This window comes from Mesoplodon bidens, assembly GCF_964165515.1.
Source record: "Mesoplodon bidens genome assembly, chromosome: 2".
Taxonomy (NCBI): Eukaryota; Metazoa; Chordata; class Mammalia; order Artiodactyla; family Ziphiidae; genus Mesoplodon; species Mesoplodon bidens.
In genome coordinates, this window is record NC_138177.1 from 18,661,422 (window position 1) to 18,684,236 (window position 22,815).

General features: G+C 38.7%; 1 protein-coding gene across 1 annotated transcript in view; it reads right to left on the reverse strand.

Annotated features, from left to right (window-relative positions):
* Positions 1-22,200, reverse strand: part of RAB3GAP2 (RAB3 GTPase activating non-catalytic protein subunit 2) — a 94,441-nt gene extending 72,241 nt beyond the window's left edge. The window contains exons 1-2 of the mRNA XM_081254454.1: positions 21,954-22,200; positions 4,248-4,309 (exon numbers count right to left, since the gene is read on the reverse strand). Coding sequence (XP_081110580.1) covers positions 4,248-4,309; positions 21,954-22,068 — 177 coding nt within the window. The 5' untranslated portion in view covers positions 22,069-22,200. The remainder of the gene's footprint in view (positions 1-4,247; positions 4,310-21,953) is intronic.
* Between the last annotated feature and the right edge of the window lie 615 nt (positions 22,201-22,815).

The following is a 22,815-nucleotide window of genomic DNA, read 5'->3' on the forward strand; positions in this document are numbered from 1 at the left end:
GCTACACCTATTAACCGTGACTAGAGCGTGCCCTTCTGCGTTTCACACATCCGCCAAAAGTGAACTCTGATTCTTGCCATGCCTCTGGAGCTGCCTGTGCCTGTGGACTTGTTCATCACCATAGCTGGTAGCAGAAATAACAGAAATCTTTTGCCTCAGCTTAGTAAAATTTCTAACAGTCCTGGTATAAAACGTGTTTCTCAGCAAAACTTCATAACGATCCTATACATGGCAAGTTCTGGATGATGCTGCAGTGTAAGGCAGAGGTCATACCCTTTTCCCTGGCCACAGTGCCATGTATGTTCTCACCCACCAAAGTGGCTCCCTTGGCAAAGATGTTGTCTTGTTTTGAGGACAGGATCCAAATTCAAGAAGCTCTCTTGTCACTGCAGGGTGACTTTAACATCTGAATAACCTCTGAACCCCACTGTCCTGGCCCACTTTTGTTGTCTTCCAAATACTCTCACCACGTACAAAAGACTGCGACAGGGTAAAGGGTTCAAACAGTTAGGAGTGATTGCTACACCCAAAATTGTGGTCAACCAGGCCTAACAATACTGTTTCACTGCTGCATTTGCCAAATCCACAGCGTGAGCAAATCTATCAAGACAAAGAGAACAACAAGCCTCCCTCATCCCTGAGGGCCACTTGTAAGTATTCAAATTTTATCCGAATGAAAAAATATTCCACATGTAAGTAATTTCATGTGTTTTCAGAATGAATAGAAGCATACTTCAGCTTTTAACTGAAACAGTTAAGATATGTCATCCCTAGATTTAGGATCTCCCTGACAATAAAGAGAAGACAACATACTTTACAGGTCAGATTTAAAGGAGGCCTGATAACACTTACACATTCTAACTAGGCTATCATTGTCCATGTCACCCAGAATCAGCTGAAACAGTGGAACATCAAAAGGAAATACTGTAAAATAAACCAACCCATGAACTTTATGAGAGGCAACCTATTCCAGAAAGCAGCCAAGGTGAGCTTTAAAAACCAGAAATCAGGGCCTCCCTGGTGGCGCAGTGGTTGAGAGTCCGCCTGCCGATGCAGGGGATACGGGTTCGTGCCCCGGTCCGGGAGGATCCCATATGCCGCGGAGCGGCTGGGCCCGTGGGCCATGGCCGCTGGGCCTGCGCGTCCGGAGCCTGTGCTCCGCAGCGGGAGAGGCCACAACAGTGAGAGGCCCGCATACCGCAAAAAAAAAAAAAAAAAAAAAAAAAAAAAAAAAAAAACCAGAAATCAGATAGTGCAGTTTCTGATCACATGCAGACTAAACTTCAAATTCACAAAGCTTTACACCAGGCCTGCCTGATTCTCCGACCCCAGCTTGTAGCAGCAATCATTTTCTCCTGTGTTGGGTTATATGCCATGAGGGCTGTGAGCTTAGGGAAGGCACAGCTCTGTGACATGCTATCAGTAAACTCACCCCCTTAATATTTTCAGGGGAGATGTAGCAGATATTTGTAAGGAAAACTAGCCTCACACACAAATCCCTAACTGCGTCATTCGCAAGTAAAAATCCATTCCAGATAGAACCAACTATGTACCAATGGACTGTTTAACATGAGGGCCTCTGGGCCTGTAAATAAGTACCATAACTCGGCACCAGCACTATTTTATATATTCAATAATAACTGTCCCAGAGGAAGCTCCTCTGAGATGACGAATGCATGTGTAACGTCTGTGAGGTTTATTCCAGAAAACCTCCAACTTACTTGGGAGTTCGTTCTCTTACTCACAATAGCCACTTAGCTATATGATTCCAGAAACCAAATACTAACAGTAACTGCAAGGTTGCTGCCACTTACACTATCCCTTTCTGAGAAATTCTCAAAGCACATGCCCTCCTGAGAGGTTTACTCACGTGGAATCCCGTAGAGGATCCAACCTTTTCAATACTTATCCCTCCCATCCAACACCCTCGGCACCTCCCCATTCTTGCCACAGCTAACTGACTGCTGATGGATGCCTGACCAGAGGGCAGCACTACCAGGTTGGCCAATGTCCCATGCAGTGACCTGGTATAAATCTAAGTCCCCGGCTCCCAAGTATCCAACACTGGAAGGTGGTGAACAGATTCCGTAAAATCCTCACATGAGCTCTGAGGGTGATACAAACACAAGAAGGAATCTAAGGCAACCACAAACAAAAGACAGAAGTAAAAGCTGTGCAAGTCTAAATCATGAGTAAGCAGAAGCCAGTCAGTCTTAGTAAAAGCAGACACGGAGTATAACCGAGTCTCCATATTGACACGGGACTAGAGCAGAAAGAGACAAGGTGTTTGTTTGCTGAGGTGATGGGACAACCAAGTTCCCTGAGCTGCATTACATCCTATTCAGTATATCCCAACCCTCCTTGAGGTCTTCTGAAATGGTCTCCTGTTCTTCACCTCCCCTTGGAGCTTTGCTATAACTCTACATGAACTTGGCATGCTCTGCTGCTCATGGCACGACGCTTTTTCATTTCTCCTCCAGATCTGTCTTCCCCAACTCAATAAACGACACACCATCCATCCAGCAGCTCAAGCCAAGTATCTGGGAGGTGTGTTAAAAGACTTTTTATTATGGATATTTTCAAAGACTGACAAAAAGAATGGTACCTATTACTCAGCTTTAGGGAGTATCAACATCTTATTATGTTTAATCTACTCCACACCATACCCCAGATCAAAGAAGTCAGTTCTAGCTTCTTCTTTTCCCCCTCATCCCTCACAACCAGTTTATAGGAAAGTCTTACCATTATCTCTCAAACTTATCCTGAATCTACCAATTTCTCATTTTCACTAATACCACCTTAATGCAAGCCACCATCATTTCTCAACTAAACTACTCTAACAGCCTCGTAATCAATTGGTCTCCCCTGCTTCCACTTTTGCTCCCTGCTTCAATCTATTCCAAATAGCAGCCAAGATGAACTTTAACAATGAGAAATCACATCAGTGTGGTTTCCTATTGCATTTAGAATAAACTCCGAGTTTGCAAAGCCTTCCATCAGGCCTTCTTGCTTCTCTCACCCCATCTTGTAGCCATCTCCATCCTGCCAAGCCACACTGGCCTTCTCTACATCCCTTCCAACTCCAAGCCCATCCTTCCATAGGGCATTTCCATGAGCTGTTGCCCTGGCCTGAGATGCTCTTCACCAGGCCCGCACCTCACTGACCGCCTGTCATCTTTCAAACCTCAGCCTAAATGTCACATCCTCCAAAAAGCCTTTCCAGACCACTCAATCTACAGTAGTCACATGATCACTTCCTATCACAGCACCATTTGAATTCTCTATGTAACTATTACCACCATTTGATACTTTTTATCTATCTTAAAAAACGGTTTTTTTTTAATCTCTCCCCATTAGAGTGTAAGCTGCTGGGCACAGGGATGCTAAGACCCATCCAGTATATAAGTTCATTCTTCTTTCTTAATAAAAAACCCTGACCTCGTTCAGGTGTCAACTCCTCCCCTGTGCGGCCGTGGGACTCAGGAGAAGCTGACCCTTTTATCCTCCAGCTCCAGGAAATGATGTGGTTGACTGATGAAAATCTCATATATCTTGCTAGTGGCTAGTTCAGAAATGAGTTTTTGGCCCAATCTGAGCCAAGGAGATAAAAGAGAAAAGAGTCATGAAAAGCCCTGGCCTTTTTCTCCCTCTGGTCAGGAATGAAGAAACATGTTGCCCCACCACACCTGTGAGAGGAACGAGCTTTAGGATGAAGTCAACATGGTATATGCAAAGTAGACAGAAGGAAAGAACCCGAGTCCTTGATGACATAGTTGAATTGCCTGATCAACCTAACTGGGAGTACATACCATCTTTGACTTCCTTTTATACGAGCTAATGAATGTCCTTGTTATTTAAGCCAGTTTAGGTTAGATTTTCTATTACTTATAGGTGAAAATACACTACCATATACAGGGCCTTTGTCTACCTTGCTCATTGCTATACTCCCAGCAACTAGAATATGGTGGGCACTTAACAAATCTATGTTGAATAAATAAGTGCAAGAGTCTAAAAGAATAACTAATGAAGGGGAAAGAATCCTCAAACAACTATTCTCCATTTAGCCCACTTAGCTATAAAGTCATCAAATCCTTAAGAACAGGCATCTACTTAAGTACTATTAAGTAAGCACAAAAATGTTCTTGACAAAGATTTTAAAATGTTAACCTGACACTGAAATATGTCACCATCATTACAAAAGGAAAATGCTGCTATCAAAAAGCACGCACATGTTTACAAAGACTTACAGGTTCTTGGGGTTCTGTTTCTTCCCATGCTCCCCAACCATCATCTTCCCAGTTTGATTTACCTATTTTGAAAAAGATGAAAAGTGCTTACATGAAATATAGAGCTTAAAATATTTTAAAAACATTTCCTCTAAACATAATAGAATCAACCCCCATATATAATAAATATTATATAAATATAATGTTCATATTAAGGAAGAAAACAATGGTAAACTATACTAGATCAGGATTTTGCTCTATGTAATAATAACCGGGAAACATTTGACCTGAATTTCCAAATCTATGTAAAAGTGTGCAGGTTACTTGGACCTTAAGATACTGGACATCAAGTTTATTTACATTTAAATCAAACTGCAAACATGACTTTAAAAGAATCTTAAAATGACAAATATTTGTTACTTAAGACATCAGACAAGTTAAATATACACAATGACCAAAAACATACCTAAAATTCCACACAGATATCTTTAAAAGTGTTTTAATAAGACAAGGTATCAAAGATAAAGAAAACTGAATTTTGAAACCAGATAGGTCTACTATTCACCACCTTTTCCTGATACTCTGTGATTTCCTATATGTGAGAAACTCTCTTGGATTAAAATAAGATGTTCAACCAACACTGCAACAGGGAATTAAAAATCCCAAAATTGATTTGGATAGTATGATCCCTTACAATGCTCGTGTTACTCATTTTTATATAATTATCTTTGAATTTATCTCACATCATACCGGAAGAGAAGGAATAAAACTATAATTTTTAAAGGAACTACTCTGAAACAAACAGTATACTTTATATGTATTACCTCAAATTAAATTAAAAAAAAGTTCCCCCAAAATGTTAAAAGAGCAGGCAGTTGCCTAATTATAAGTTTAGGCCCCAAAATCAGATTACCTAGGTTCACATCCTGGATCCAGCACTTACCAGCTCTGTGACCTGGAGCAAGTTACCCTGTATCTATAAGTTTTAGTTCTCTTACCATAACATCATGGAAAACGACAGTACCTAGTGGGGTTGCTGTGAGCGTTTAAACCAGACAGCACACTGAAGTCCTCAGAGCCTGACACATAATAAGTTCTCAACACTAGTCATCAGTATTTAGCTATCAAAATACTACGAAATATAAATAAAATACTGTATTTAAACCAATCAGCTTCAAAATTCTGGGGGAAGAATCAACTTAAAAGATGGGACTGAACCTGTTATCTAGGATGCTGACAGTAGGAAGGAAGCAAATAGAACTTCCACTTACCTACGAGGTTTCAAAAGTTGCTAAAGTCAATTACATATTAGATGATAAAAAATGTTACAGTCTGGTACTTGGAATCGTTGCTCAATTAGCTTTGTGGTAATATTCCCATCTTTGGCACTTAAACACCAAATAACTACTTTCTAATGTGCCAAGCACACTGCTAGGCATATATTAAGTCCTAAAATAGTATTAATCATTTGATTAACACTTTACAACTTACAGAAGATTTCCATATACACATCAATTAAACAACTTAACAAATGTTCTGTTAAATAGCATGTGCCAAACCCTGTAGGAGAAACACAGAAAAATACAAACCTATGAACTCCTTTTCTTTAAAGAATTTGTGATCTAGTGTAGGAGAGAAACAAACATGTAACAACCATGGTGAGTGCTGTAATCGAATACTATGGGAACTCAGATGAGGTAGTGAGAGAGATGAAAAAATATAGTGAGGAGTCATCTTCAATTAAGTCTTTAAAAAGTGGCTAGGAACTTTTCAAAGGCAGAGGCAAAAAATGCCATTTTCAGATAGGGGTTAGCACATAACAACTAACATTATTCAGCATTTCTATATGCTTCAATGCTTTATAGACATTAATTCACATAAGCATGACAAGGATCTTTTATCACCCCCTTTTTACAATGAGAAATACAGATGACCTCGTTTACGTAACTCTACCAAGATGACAGAGGATTAAGTGGCGGAATGGGGTTTGAACTCAGGTCTGCCTGAATTCCAAAGCCCAAGCTAGCAAGTATTCTGCTATACTTACTCCTACGGCTTATAAAGAAGAATAAGATTAGGAAACAGTGGAGCTTGCAAATAAGGTCAGAAGCAAGATATTTATTATTTTAAAAGGGAAGTATTCCCTTGATATTCAGACCTGTACATTTTTTTTGCAACTTGGGAAGTTACAGTTTGCTCTTCGGCAATCTAATTCCATTAGGCAATCTCTTTATTCTGCTAATTTTTCCACTGCACCAAAAACAACTGTCTTATTGTGGGCTGATGGCAACTAGGCCATCCCATTTATACGCGTCTAGAAAATGCTCCCTCGTAAGAGAAGCAAAGACCTAGTAAAGCTTATCACTCTAAGGTCCACAATTCAATGTTAAAATTGCTATAAAAATATTTATCAAATTACCACAAATCTTTGGGCGACCATGCAGAATTTAAAGTACTTCATAAAGGTCAGCTACTCATTTATTTATTCATTCATTCACTCATTCATTCATTCAACAAACACAGCACAGCATCTCTTCTGTGTTGGGCCCTGTGCTAGTTAAGTGCTGGAGATACAAAAGCAATTAAGCCTTCAAGGAGCTTAGTTTGTGCACGTAACCTTGTTGAATGCTGTACAAAAGAAAACTATGAAAAATGTGTTATTTCTCTTCCATATGGGTATAAAACGTACCTGACTCAATTCACAAACGACTCATAGGATCAACAGAAGACAGCAGGAATTTGAATTTCCAGCCCCTGCAGAGACCCAGTTATCTCCTTACAGCGCAATTCAAAACAATCCAATGGGGAAGAGAAAGACCTTGAGAAATACCTTTTTACAAAATACTTGGGTTCATGACAGTGTACCCATATCTCAATGCCTCTGACTGGGGAATTTCTATTAACAAGACAAAGAAAATTTAATCAGGCATCTCCCACTATCACAGGAATACATTTCCCAAAGAGGTCACAGTACAAACAGGTTAAAGGAAGGTGAAACAGAACTGACTCAGATAGGCTAAAGATATTTCCGAAGGCTGGTCTAGAATTCTATTTATAATCCTGTAAGAAAATGCATTCCAAATTCTAGTCAACTGAAAAATGGGAAACATTAAAAAAAACAAAAACGGAAATATCTGCACATTTGGTACTACCCTTGTGGCTATTTCTACTCAGCGCCAGTGCTATAAATTTTGCAGCCTCCTGACTTATGTTGAAAATCATTTGATACTGTTTTGCAGGCTGCTATTTGACAGCTATTATTGTCGACTGTTAAAAAGTGTCAAAATCTCAGCACTTTACCAAGGTTATTTCTTATGCCCTCAAAATATGCAAGCAGATCAAGCACATTCTTTAAAAAAAAAAAAGTTTAGACTGAAAAAATAGCTGCTGAATGTCTGATAAAGTTGCCGTTCATGTACAGAATTTTATTCAGGCAGTCCTGAATTTTATTCAGTTCTATGAGGGATGGTATTCTTCAATCCACATCATCATCAGTGTATTTTAACTGATCATTGATCAAGGTTGTGGATGATCACAGCAACGTGTCTACCATTTGAGAACTATGCACTGTTTAATGTCAATATGGAACATTGACTGTAAGACCTTAAGATCTATAAATTTCTATGTACTCATGAAGAAATAAAACTAATTTACTTTTTGTTATCCAATTATGATTGTCACTTAGAATAAACATATCAAAATCTCCTATCGGTCAGGGTAATTTGAAAGTGCCAAGCTCTGGTATGACTTAAGAGGTAAGTCAGTTTAACAAAATGTACTATAGCGTATGGACACCAGGACGTAACTTTTTTAGGGTGGTCAGGGTCCAATGTAAACATTCCAAAGACCCCACCAATCGCCAAATCACATAGGCATTCGCATTTACCCAGTTCACCTAATGAGCCAAGTGGCAATCACTTCAGTCAAAGGCTAGGCTATAAGTTATGGGGTAATTTTAAGCGTTTTTTCCCCTCCATATGTTAAATAAATAAGTAGCAACCATCCAATCTCCAGAAAGCAATTCTTTAAATGACACTGTCATCAACTGCCTGTATCCTTTATTTTGCTGAAGTCCAATTCAGCAACATTGATCAGAATATTAAGAAAATGGCATCCATGTTCATTGTGTTTGTAAAACCAGAGTTACAGTCTCTTCTGCAGATTCCCCTCTCTAGGTAGCCTTAAAATCTCTGCAAGGAAGAGACTAAAATAATGAATTAGGGATGACTGAAGTTTCAGGGTTGACCCCATCCTGAAAACGTGAGGCAGATCATCCACGGATCACGCTCTGAGGAACTCTAGCTTCAAGGATAAATTTCAACGCCAATCTAATAATCTGATCCGAAATCTCCTTTTTTCCTTTGCCTGCCCTCACCCTTGTTTCTATTCTTTCACTTCAGTTAGACTCTTCACTCACTGGTGTGGGCAGTCTTTAGCAGCAGTACAATAAATATGTAATGCAAGCCACACATGCCATTTTAAACTGACTAGTAGCCATAGTTAAAAAGCAGAAACAGGTGAAATTAATTTTAATAATACATTTTATTTAATATGATATAGCCAAAATATTATTTCAATATGTAATCAATATTAAGTTATTCATAAGATATTTTACATTGTTTTTTTTGATCCTAAGACTTCAAGATCTGACATGTATTTTACACTTAGAGCACATCTCAATTTGGACCAGACATGTTTCAAGTGCTCCACTGCACATGTGGCTCTTGGCTACAGTCTGAGACAGCACAAGTCTAGAACAACTATTCGGTCTCTGATATCAGGTTGCATGGTTTGATACCCAGCTTTACCCGTGAAGAGTCATATGTCCTTGGGCGATTTAATCTCTTCCCTCTCAGCTTCCTCTTTAGCAAAATGGAGTTAATAACTGTATCTATTGATACAGTTACAAGAACAGTGCTTGGCACATATACACCCTTAATTGCTGTTAAAATGATTACTCTCCAAATACAGCATTTGAGAATTTGAGAATTTGATAATTCTCTATTCCACTCAATTTTAGTTAGTAAGAAAAAAATTGAAAAACAATTCTTAGCTTTAGTTTTGATTAAGAATAGGAAAAATAGAGTGTTTTTGTTCTAATTCAAGTCTAAGTGGCAGAATTTGACTATGTAAAAAAAGATCCTCTAGAAATACAGTTCAAAATAGTTGGCCTGATATGGATTAATGGATCTTTATATTTCATATACACACACACATACACAATGTATATTTCAACATTTCAAAACAACACTGTATCATTACTTTAAAAAGATCCTGCATCAATAAAGGAAAACCAACACATTCATTCAATTAAGTATGACTTTCAACCTAATTTTTTGGTAGGCTAGAAAAAAATAATTACAAAGAACACTGAGTCCCCAAATAAATTACCATACCATTTTAAAGGCAAAAAAAAAGAGAGAGAGAAAAGAACACCTACATTATCTTTAATTCTGTCTGTATTCTATTATGCAAATATTCTTTTTGCCAATAGTGAATAAAACAGGTTATCCTAAAAACAGCTAAAAACAGCAAATATTGCCTATTGGAGACATCTAAAAATAGATCATGAGAATGCTTCCCTAGTCTTGTTACTTTAGTGCTATGACTCATGTGCCAGATGTTTGCTCCTAAAGCAGTCATTTTACGACTATATTACATCAGGACAGCATCAGCTATAAGCAAAATATTTCAACGGTTCATGTTTTAACTGGGCTTTCCCACCTCATTTCCTGTACAACTTACTGGAAAAAAAAAAAAAAGGCATTTCCAAGTCCAAGAGACATTTCTGCTTAGTTTTGAATCTGTAACTTTTTTTAGGGGGAGGGGGGAGCAAACCATTCTTGAGGGGTGAGTTTCCTTTAAACTCTATTCTTTTCACATTCTTAACCATTTTTCCTTAAAATTCACAGATAATCAAGGATTGCACTGAGGATTCAATTTAAGTCTTTCAAGAAGTTTGCCAGTTTAGATTATTTTGTTAGTCGACCTCATCTGCTGAAATTACCTTTCACTCTTATTTCATACCACACCTTGAATCATACTTGCTCTCTATATAAATAAAATTCCTAAGCTGATCTCCAACCAACTTACATGATATAGAGAGAAATAAAAACAAGATGCAGTTACAAGTAACAGTAACAAAAAGCAACTACTTCTTCATTGATTAGTAACTTGAGTTTTCAATCCTTAACTTTTTTTTATACCTATCACTGAAGAGGACTATTTTGAACTGTCTAGAATAATTGGAAACATAAACATAAACTCTTGTTCTTACCCTTATCAAGTTAAATGTTTTGCCTGAATGAATAAAACCAATGACTTTAAAATATATTAGTAAAATGTAACTACAACTCCCTCTGGAAAGAATTTTTTCCCTGAGAAGAGTAGATTATACTAGTATTAAAAAACTGTTCAGTTTCTCACTTGACAAATTATAGTCACTGAAACCTTCAAACCATAGAGAAAACACTGTAATTCAATCATCAAAAAATTATAGATGTCTTTTTTAGGGACATTTCCAACGAATGAATTATTCTACCAACAGAAGCTTAAATGAGAAATTCAACTTCTGCTTTCCATAGGTCTATTTAATTTAAAATATACATTATTCTGATTTGCTTCTGAACAGTCTGTCCTCATAAACTGAGTATTTCTTTTTCATTTAACAAGAACTTGAAGCTAGAAAGGAAACTGAATTCTAGAAGTGGGCAATTAATTTGACAGTATTTGCTTTTTCCAATATGAGTATGTCAAGATCAAAAAGTAAATGAGAAACTGAAATCCTTAGACGTTAGGAAAAGGAAAACTTAATCTCCATGGTCTAAGAAAAGATCTTATTAGTGCTGAAGCAAATTCATTTCCGTTCTTCTAAGACAAGAAAAAAACAGAGATAAAGTACTTGTTTCTATAAAGAGCATGAATCTCTAGAACCTATGACTTGTAAATAATTCAGGGGGTGCAAATTTTAGTTGGCTCTTCTTGGCCAAGGCACAGAAAGCATCACATAGCAATACAAAGCCAAAAAAAAAGACTAAAGAACAGAGAAGCTGTTTAATTTCCTATGCCTCAGAATTATTAATCTTTTTCTATTTCTAAGGAAATGGATATGGGAATATAAATTTCAAATTAGCATATTCCTTTCAGCACATAAAAATATGCAGCAATCTAAAATGACAAGGCCATCCCATTTTCAATAAGTAGGAGTTCCTTTCAAAACACCATGATTAAATCGGACTAGGCCTATAAGGTCCCTTCCAGTTCTGGAATTCTAATGACTCCTGTTGTCAAATAAGTGGCCTCCTATATCACAGAAGAAGAATGTTCTGATAATTCACAAAAGGACAGAACTGAAAATATTTTTAAGCAGAAATAGAGTGTATCCTCCTGCTCTGAAGTTTAAAAACTAAACATGCTTCCTTTGCTCAAAAACCTAAGAAATCTTTAGACCTATCTTGACAAAAGCAACAACAAAACAAAACAAATCTGTAGACTTGAAGAAATTTAATATGCCCTATTCTTTCTACTCATTTTATTTTTCAAAGGAAGTCACTAAAGGCAATAATATATTATGTATATTAGATAGAACTTATATAATTCTTTCTTACCACTGCATAATTATGTGTTATTGATTTATTATCTCCAAAGCAGCAGAAAATGTGAGGGAATGTAAATGAGGATGGAGGTACACAACCATTGCTCACCAAAGCTAATTTCTGCATATTCTAAAACTAATTCAGTATCTTCCTTCCTTCCTTCTTCTATTAGAACAGTCTAATATTCAATTATTGTCCCTGTGAGAAAACTTTCCTTATATTTAACCTAAATTCTTGCAATACCAGCTTAATTTTGCTATTACTTGCTGCTTTAAAAAAAATACAGATAAAGCCTGATAATTATCTTAGTATCACACAAGAACCACATTTCATTTATCAGAAGAGCAAAAATCAAAAAAACTGATAACACAGAAAGATGACATGTAAGTGTGTAAATGGGCACTTCTGTTTACCATGGATAGGAATGAACCTGACCAATTTTGAGAGTAACTGGGCAACTATGATCAACAATTAAAATGTGAATTTCTATTATTCAGCAATTCCAATCCCAGAAATTTACATAGAGTAATATTAGCATCATGGGTAAAAGCATATATAAGGATGCTTACTGGAGCATTTTCTTATAGCAAAAATACTGGAAATAATCTAAATGTTCATTGATAGGGGAATGGTTAACTAAAACCTGGCAGAGTCTTCATTGGAATACTGTACAGACATTAGGAAAAAATGCTATAGAGTTATATATACAGCTTGAAAAGATGTTGACATTAAGTAAACCAAAAAAGTTCCAGAATATACATTTTACAAGAATGAGTCCATGATATAAAATTTAAAATAGATAAATAAAATACCCAAGCAGTATGTGTGTGTTTATTGTCTCGGCAGAAAGTCTGGAAGATTCTCACTAAGGTAGCACCTCCTGTAATGATGGAGGTGTTCTTTATCTGTGCTGTCCAATTAGTTAGCCACTAGGTAGGTATATGTGGCCACTAAAATGTAACTAGTATCACTGAGGAACTGAATTTTTATTTAATTTCTATTAATTTACACTTAAATTTAAATAGCCACATGTGGCTAGTGGCTACTATACTGGACAGCATAATACTAAAGTTTTAACATTTGGAATGTGGGATGTGAGTAGCCAGAAGGTAGCTTATACATCTGATTTTATATACTTAAAAAAAATAAAAAGAGGCAATGTGATCATGGGTAATTCTCTCTCTCCTGACCTGAGATTCTCTCTTCTGAGGAATTTATATGTGAGACTTACGCTCACATGATACAAAGAAAAGTGATCTGTGTTCAAGGGACTGTTTCTGGTTTTCTTTTCAAAGGAGGAATATGGCATGGCAGACACCGTAGAGTTTCAAGGATTCCCTCTCATGAGGAAAGTTCATTTAGGGTCTCAAAAGTCCCAAATGATATTAGCATAGTAGTCACTCAAAAATACTTGCTATCTTATAGTTCCAGGATTGTCACTGTGTAGATCATTAAGTAACATCTGAAGAATACCAAGCTAAGGAAAAGATTATCTCCCCTTTTGGGAGATACTGCAAAGGCCACCCAACTGGTCATTCTATTTCCACTTTCACCCACCATTCCCATTCATTCTCTTCTTTGCTGACAAAGGAATGTGTTTAAAATATTAACCTGGTTATCCTGTTTCTCGGCTCAAATTCTTTGCATAGGTTGCCGCTGCTATAGCTAGCAAGTTTCAAACTCCATCACCACTGCTACTGCCTTAGTCCTGTCTTTACTTATGAAGGCCCTGCTCTGCCTACAGCAGAGATTCCCAGTAAACTGCAAATGGGTTACAGGTGAGCCAAGATATTGATCCTCTCAGCTCTAAGGACAGCCAAGGAGGGCCTGGGACTACTGGAACCTGTAGCAGCTCACCTCCCACCATGAACAGCTTTGTTTTACATTTTATGACCCATTTCTTTACTACCATACTAATTTATATATTTTTATTATGTTAAAAACACATAACATAAAAATTATCATCGTAACCATTTTTAAGTGTACAGTTCAGTAATGTTAAGTATATTCACACTGTTACAATACAGACCTCTAGAACTTTTCCATCTTGCAAATCTGAGACTGTAAAACCCATTAGACAACACCCCTTTTCACCCTCTCCCTAGTTCCTAGTAACCACCATTCTACTTCCTGTTTCCGTGAGTTTAACTACTTTAGATAACTCATATAAACGGAACCATGCATTTATGTTTTTTGACTGGCGAATATTTCACATATCATAACGTCCTCAAGGTCATTCGTGTTGTAGCATGTGATATGATTTCCTTCTTTTTAATGGCTGAATAATTTTCCATTGCATGTAAATACCCCATTCCATTCATCCATCGATGGGCATTTGGGTTGCTTCGACTCTTTGTCTTTTATGAATGTCCCTCTATGATCATGGGTGTGCAAATATCTCTTCTAGACACTATTTTCAATTCTTTTGGATATATACCCATAAATGGGATGGCTCATATAGTAATTCTATTTTTTTATTTTTGGAGGAAACTCCATACTGTTTTCCATAGCAGTTGTACCATTTTACAATCCTACCAACAGTGTACAGAGTTCCAATTTCTCCATATCCTTGCCAACACTTGTTATTTTCTGTTGTTTTTATTTGTTTGTTTTGTTTTGTTTTTGTTTAATAGTAGCCAAGCTGGCGATTCTCATGATTAGTGACATTGAGTATCTTTTCATATGCTTACTGGCCATTTCTATAACATCTTTGGAAAAATGTCTATTCCAGTCTTTTGCTCAGTTTTTACTTGAGTTATTTATTGTTGTTGGGCTGTAGGAGTTCTTTGTATTGATATACTGTGGATACTAATCCTTTATCAGATATATGATTTGCAAATATTTTCTCCCATTCTGTAGGCTGTCTTTTCACTTTGTTGACTGCAGCCTTTGATTCACAAAAGTCTTAAAGTTTGATATAGTCTCATTTGTCTATTTTTGCTTTTGTTGCCTGTGCTTTTGGTGTTATATCCAAAAACTCACTGCCAAGTCCAATGTCATGAAGTTTTCTCCCTATGTTTTCTTCTAACAGTTTTATAGTTTTAGGTCTTATATTTAGGTCTTTAGTCCATTTTTTGTTAATTTTTTAACGTGGTGTAAGATAATGGTCCAAATTCATTCTTTTGTATTTGGATATGCAGTTTTCCCAACACGATTTGTTGAAGAGACTGTCCTTTCCCCATTGAGTCGTCTTGACACCTTGTCAAAAATCATCTGATCATATACACAAGGGCTTATTTCTGAGCTCTCTATTCCATTATCCTAGTTGTCTGTCTTTATGCCAGTACCACACACTTTTGATTACTGTAGCTTTGCAATAGGTTTTGAAATTAGGAAGTAGAAGTACTCCAACTTTTTCCTCCTTCAAAATTGTTTTCACTATTCAGGGCCTAGGTCTCACTTTTTATGCATGCTATGACGAAAAAAAAGACTGGGGAGGACAGAATGTCCTATAGAATGTTTTCAAACTTTTTGATTATATACACCCCAAAAGAGTTTTTCAATAATATGTACCCCTTGCACAAAAAATGTAATTTCTGATATATTAAACATGGATGTTTCAATATAGATTTATATCATCCTTTTAAATTTATTCAGTGGATTCTAAATACTACTGGGAAATACTACCCACAAACACCCATTTAAAAAATATGATTATCTTCTCTAAGGGTAATTTTATAAGTCATTTTTTCTCCTTGAATTCTTATTTCCATTCACTTCCTCCACAGAATGCTATTCTAATATAATACAGATATGTATCATCAGTCCAAAAATTTCTCTGCAAAAAAACAGATAAGAACTGAGAAAAAGCAGTTTTCCTGGGATCAAAGGCTCTAAGTATTAAAAAAGTTTTTTTACTTGACTTATTGCAATTATTATTAGAAGCAGATAACTGAGAAAAACAACATACATTATCACAAATGTTGACAAATAATTATTAAACATAAATAGCAAAAATTATTTGGAAGTCTCTTGTTTATGGATGGGGGAGTTTACGGTGCCTTAAAGGGGAGGTTTTTTAAATGCCTTGGAAGCAACTTACTATAATAATATTTGAAATGTGTGAGAGGTGAGCCTTTGTTTAGTAAACAGGAGAAGGTAGGGTGGGAAAGTAGGTACTTATATAGGTGCATCTGGAAGCTGACCTACTTAAAACTACCTGTTCCCAAGTAAACTTTAGCAAATTTCCCTGTAATCCCCAAGATAGTCTTACTTCCTTACCACTGCGTAAAATCTAAACTCCTCTGCCAATCTCCCCAGCTTTATCCCACCATATCCCACTCTTCCACCAGAATTTACTATCTGCATCTTTCTGAACCCCGTGCTGTTTCACATCCCTTACCTGACCATTTTCTCTCCACCTGATGGACCTCTATTAAACTATTAAGACATGGTGAAAATATCAGTTCCTCTGTGAAGACTTTCCTAAGTCCCCTAAACAGCATGAACCAACGCTCCTTCATTCTCCAACTATCATGTGTCAAATTATAGCATAACACCTCTAACACTCATTTATTGGCTGAACGCTCCTTGAGGAGAGGGACCTATTTTATTTACCTTTAAGACTACTTTGTACACAGTAGGTGCTCAATAAATATTAGCTGAATAAAGGAATTAGACTGTTCATGTGTCAGTTTTGTCATCGACAAAAATTTATCTCTAAGATCCTCTTCCAATTTTAAATAGCTAATGAAATCCAATACCTCTATAAATTTTCTGAAATTCCTATAAATATTCTACTTTCAGATTACTTTTCTCTCCCCACTATGGTCACAAACAAAAGAAAGCATTTTCACTTAGTATAAAAAAGTGGGTACTGGGCTTCCCTGGTCGTGCAGTGGTTGAGAGTCCGCCTGCCGATGCAGGGGACACGGGTTCGTGCCCCGGTCCGGGAAGATCCCACATGCCACGGAGCAGCTAGGCCCGTGAGCCATGGCCGCTGAGCCTGCGCGTCCGGAGCCTGTGCTCCACAACTGGAGAGGCCATAACACTGAGAGGCCCACGTACCGCAAAAAAAAAAAAAAAAGTGGGTACTTTACACCATTTATAATATCCCAAAGTGATTCCATGATTTTAGGTTATCCTAAAAAACATACTTTTCTCAGTGATTGGACAAAAACGTGACTTTAATTGATGACTCCAAGGTAATTCTCTGTATGCTTTACCTTCTTCTATCTTTCTGATAAAAGAGGCAAGAGGGAAAGCTGCTCTACCTCATTAGTATGGCAACAGAAAATTATTTTACTATTAGGTAAATTAATAGATCCACAATATTATACTTAAATTACCTCCAAATATTTTGATTCTCCCTCTCTGTACATGTCTTTCTTTCTTTCCTTCCTTCCTTCTCTCCTTTCTTTTGCCTAACTCAATTATAAATATCAGACGGCTCTGGTAGAGAAATCCAATCTCCCTGGAAATTATGTCACTGTAGGCCAGGTGGGGACACATACTATTGCCCATCTCCAAAATTTCAAAGTATGAGACCCAATTTTATGTCTAAATAGATAGCACTAGATTGAGTAGAACCAACTATAAATATTTATCACTAATGTAAACACTGGGAAATAGTAGGGTTCAAGACCTCTTTTAAAGCAATAGAAGACAGTCTCATTTTATAATTGATGATACAAAGTAACGTAAAGTCATACTGTTATTCTCTGACAATTCAAATATAGAAGAGCAGTATTGAGATCTGGGTGCCCAGGTACTAGGTATCACTATGTCAATGGCAGCTATCCATATCAAAATTAAAAAATTATTAAACTAATAGATAAGTCTTCAAAATTATCAGTTGCCTTATATATCCTCTAGAGATGAGCTAGTATAAGAAATTAAAACTATATAAGCTAAATAAAATGATCTCATGATTTCTACTTCCCAATAATCATTTACAACACTAATAAATAAAGTGAAGAAAAGCAAAGCCAAACACCACCATAACTTCATTTTTACTCTAAATTTTCACCCTCACAGAAGTTTAGGTTCAGGTTTTCTTAATGATGAGCTCTTTACAAAGCCTGATGTTTTGTAAAAGATGGCCTGGAGTGATTACTGAAATCTGTAGTCCCGGTTATTTCAAGAATTCCAAGTAAACCATCTACAATAGGACAAGCTATTTTTCTGATTTTCATTTATGAATTAAAGCACCATTCTAACTGTAAAATACAGATTTGGCAAAGGGGCTCACCGGTTAAGAGGTTCTTTCTCCATTTTTTTTCTACTTGAATCGCTGGTAGCCTCAATAATACCAACACACATATGCCTAAGAATTTTATTTAAAAGGGTAATATATTAAATCATATTTGCAAACCCATAGGTATATTATAAATTAATCTAGATGTTTGGGGTATGATTATATTCCCAAATGCCTGGATCAAGTTCATAGCCTAAGGCTACCCTTCATTGTGTGACCTTGGACAAATACTCAATCTGTTGGTACCTAAATTTTAGCATTTATAAATGTGCCATACAATGTGGTAGCCACTAGCCATATCTGACTATTTAAATTTAAATTAATTAAAATTAACTAAAATTAAAAATTCAGTTCCTCAGTAGCGCTTGCCACATTTCAACAGCTAGTTCTGGCTAGAGACTACCATACTGGACAGTATAGACTTGGTGACGAAAAATAAACAAGATGAAATGATTTCGAGTAACAAATGAGAACAAGGGAGTAGGGGTGACTGTTTTAGATTAGACGGTCAGAAAAGGCCTCCCTGAGATGTTGAGACTTGAACAAGATGCACCGAGCATGCAAGGATCTGCACAGAATATCCAACGCAGGGACAAGGGCAAGGGCAAAGGCCTCAGACACGAATGGGCTTGACTGGTTTAACAACCAAAAAGTGTGTATGAAGCGTAAGAAATGAGGGGAGAAGAGTATGAGGTGCAAGAAGTGGCAGGAAGCAGGGCCTCAAGGGCCTTGTAAGCCATTTGAAATCTTTGGATTTTATATTAAGTGCAATTGAAAGATACAGAGGGTTACAGAGAGAGGACTGTTATGATTATGTGTTATGATTATGTTATGTCTTTAAAAGTTCACTCTGACTGCTTCTGGGAACTAACTATAAGAAACCATTAAAATGTCTACAAATAATAAATGCTGGAGAGGGTGTGGAGAAAAAGAAACCCTCCTACACTGTTGGTGGGAATGTTAAATTGGTGCAGCCACTATGGAAAACAGTATGGAGGTTCCTCAAAAAACTAAACATAGAGTTGCCATATGATCCAGCAATCCCACTCCTGGGCATTTACCCAGACAAAACTATAATTTGAAAAGATACACGCACCCCTATGCTCATAGCAGCACTACCTACAACGGCCAAGACATGGAAACAATCTAAATGTCCACTGACAGATGAATGGATAAAGAAGATGTGCTATGTATTTATATATACAATGGAATATTACTCAGCCATTAAAAAGAATGAAATAATGCCATTTGCAGCAACATGGATGGGCCCAGAAATTATCATACTAAGTGAAGTAAGTCAGAAAGAGAAGGACAAATACCACATGATATCACTTATATGTGGAATCCAAAATATGACACAAATGAACATATCCACAAAACAAAAACAGACTTACAGATATAGAGAACAGACTTGTGGTTGCCATGGGGGGCAGTGGGGAAGGAAAGGACTGGGAGTTAGGGATTAGTAGATGCAAACTATTATATATAGAAAAAAAAGAAAGAAAGAAAAGAAACCAAGAGTAGAAGCAGGAAGATCTGTTAAAAGACTACTGCCATTGCCCAGGTGAGAGAAGATGGTGGCCTGGACCAGGGGAGTGGGAATGGGATAGAGAAAATGTGTCCATGCTCTACATCCCCTGTCTACAGTCCTGTGTTCACCATCCTTCACCACCTGGCTCCTTGAAATAGGCAACTTCACTTTTTAACGCCTCAATACCTGGTAAATATGCTTTCTGTCCCCAACCCTTCCACTGAAGCTGTCCTAAGGTCCCAGTCATGTCCACTTTCCCAAAGCCAATGAGCCCTTTTCCATTCTTATCCTAGCTGACCTCTGCTGCATTTGCAACTGCTGACCACTCTTCCCTTCATCAAATCCTCTCTCAATTCTGGGGCATTACTCTCACCTGGGTTTCTTCTCTTCCTGTTACTCTTTCTCAGTCTTCTTCCCATTAATCTCTATTTGACTCTTAAACTTCAGCGCTCCTCTACGGTTATATCTTCAGTCCTGCATTCGTTTCACTACACTCATAACCCTTGAGACTGACTGACACGTTTTGCTGGTAACTCCCAAATTAATGCCTCTGGCCCAGGGATACTTATTAAGTTTTAGACCTGTTCTACTGGACTCACTGCATACATTTAAAATTGTACAAACTGCAAACATTTAAGATAAAAAAGGTCCAAAACCTATTTCCTTCATTCCCCTTCATTAGAAACCCTTGCCCGAGCCAAAAGCCAAAGGCATCCTCCACTCCCTCTCCCTCACCAGCTACAACCCCTCGCACGAGATCTTCATTAGGTCCTGTAGACTCTACCTCCTTTATATCTTTCTAATCTAGCACCTGCTCTCAAGTCCAGCTGAAGCTACTTTAGTTCAAGCTCGCATCACTTTTGCATGGGTTATTGGAATAGCCTCCCAACCAATTTCCCGGCTTCCCGTCTCTCCTCCACACTGCTGTCAAAGCACAAAACAGGTATTCAAAAACTTTGCTGATTACATTAAGTACACTCTGACCACGTCATTCCTCTGCTTAATGTCTTTCAGGTGCATCCCACTCCTTTCAGAAGGCTTGGGATCAAGCTCCTTATTACCTTTACAGCTCACCCCCCCCAACCCCTTCCCTCATATTCTCCTCTTCAGCCATTCAGCCTTTCTTAGCTCTCTAAATATCATGCCATTTCAGGCCTCCCTTCCTCTGCATATGCTATTACCTCTCCCTTATTCATCTAACTACTACTTCAAAGGTAGGCCTAAGTACCTCCAATTCAAGGAAGTATCCCCTAGTGCCATATATATATAATCACACTATATTGAGATATATATAAATTAACAAGGGGTTAATTTATTTGTCCCAGCAAATTATAAGCTCTTAAGATGGCAGAGACCACCAACCTTATTTGATTTGCAGCACTACTGACTGGCACAGAGTAAATATTCATAAGTAGGTTTGATTTGATATCTTCTAAATTTTAAAAAACGGGAGGAGCTTAGTTAGTGGGCCTTTCCTCACCATTCCAGTATAGCACAAAGTAAAAGCACTATACTACAAAGCCAAATGTGCTTTGGACATATGGCTTTGTAGTCGAGTGGAAATACGAAGAAATCAAACACAAAAAACACACCGTTTCAATAGGAGAAATGTAGGAAATTCTGAGGAACTATGCAGTAGCCAATAAACCAGACTTGGGATTTTATACTACGTGGGCAAGTCACACTGTTTGATGATAATAACAGGCGGACGGTTTCTCATCTCAATAAAGCCAATTAACTTTTCACGGCCATGTTACTGTAACTTTAGTTCCTGATGCGGATTCTCACTCCCTGACAGGTTATTTTCCTTAGTTGAGAGCCGCCTACTCGCCACCTTAGGAGTCTCTCACTTGTCAATCACTTGTTCTCTAAATCTGAATGGGAGGAAAGGGGATGGAAGAAGGGAGAGTGTGGGCGATGATAAACTCTTTCGGGAGGGGAGGTAGCAGAAGGCCACACTGCCAGGCATAGAGGAGCGTAGGGGTTGAGGAAAAACGAAGCTAGAGCGCTGACAGCTGGCAAGGAATGGGGAGGAGGATGCGATCGCGGGGCGGGCAGAGTGAAACAGGGGACCCCGGGCTGGAGGGAGGGGAGATGGAGGAGAGACAAGTAGCAGTTGGGGGTGGGGAAGTGGGATAGGCAGAAGCCAGATGAAGCAAGACGCGGTGTTTGGCCAGAGGGCGGAGTGGCTTAAGCGAGAGGAAGACAGCAACGACGCAGCCAGGGCGGGCGGAGGCGGCTTCAGGACGAGGAGGGCAAGGGATTCGCGCAGAGAGAAGAGGGGAGGCGCGGGGGCAACTAGGAGCCGCGGGGTAGAAGGGGCGGAACGGGTGGGAGGCCCGACGCCGCCGAGCAGGTCCCGCGGGCGGAGGCGGGGAAGGGAGCGGCGAGGCGGGGGCACTTACTGGGGTCCCTCCTCACGGTGCAGCTGGGGTTCTCCTCCCGCAGACGAGGGAAGAGGAAGTCCCGGGCGGCCTGGAGGTCCTGGAAGGTGCAGAACTGGACAATGGAGCAGGCCATGGCTCCGGGGAACCCTGTTCGGGCATTCACCTTACCTCACCACGCCCTGCCCCCCGCCACCCCGCCGCTGCTACAGCCGCCACCGCGGAGCCTGAAGAGCTTTCGCCACGCACGGACGGGGAAACAAAACCGGAAGCTGTCAGCACCCTCCGGTCCGCCGCCCGGGGCACTGCGCATGCGCGGGACGGCCCAGGTGCCCAGGCTGCCGCGGCCCGGGTCACGTGACCAGCGGCGGCCAGCAGGGTGTCTAACGTCGAAGCGGAGGCTGGGAGCCGGTTTTAGTCACAGTTCTGCGCTTGCACCCGGGATTGATCCCTTTTATTCATTCTGGCTGTTAGCCAGAGATGATCTAATTGGACGTTGTCCGCGCCGGCCTTTGAGTCATTTAACCAAGCTTCTTGATGTCCTACTATTGGCATGATCTTGATATTTCAGAGAATAATCCCTGTTAAGCTACTGGCAGGCCAGTGGGGGACAGTATCATGCAAGTATCTGAATCTGAAAAGATTAATTTCCCTTCTGGAAATCAGCCCCCTCAAGCCTAGCTTTAAATGCTCCCCCTGTAAATCCTCTTTTCATTCCTGTGCACGCCTAATATAGAACGTGTTATACTGTATTGTACTCATGTTTCCGACATGCATTTTCCCTTTCATTCATTCATTCACCCATCCATTCAACAAATACATTGCTCCTCTTTTCTATGTCAGCCACGCAAGGCGTTGAGTATAAAGCAGAGAACAAAAGAGA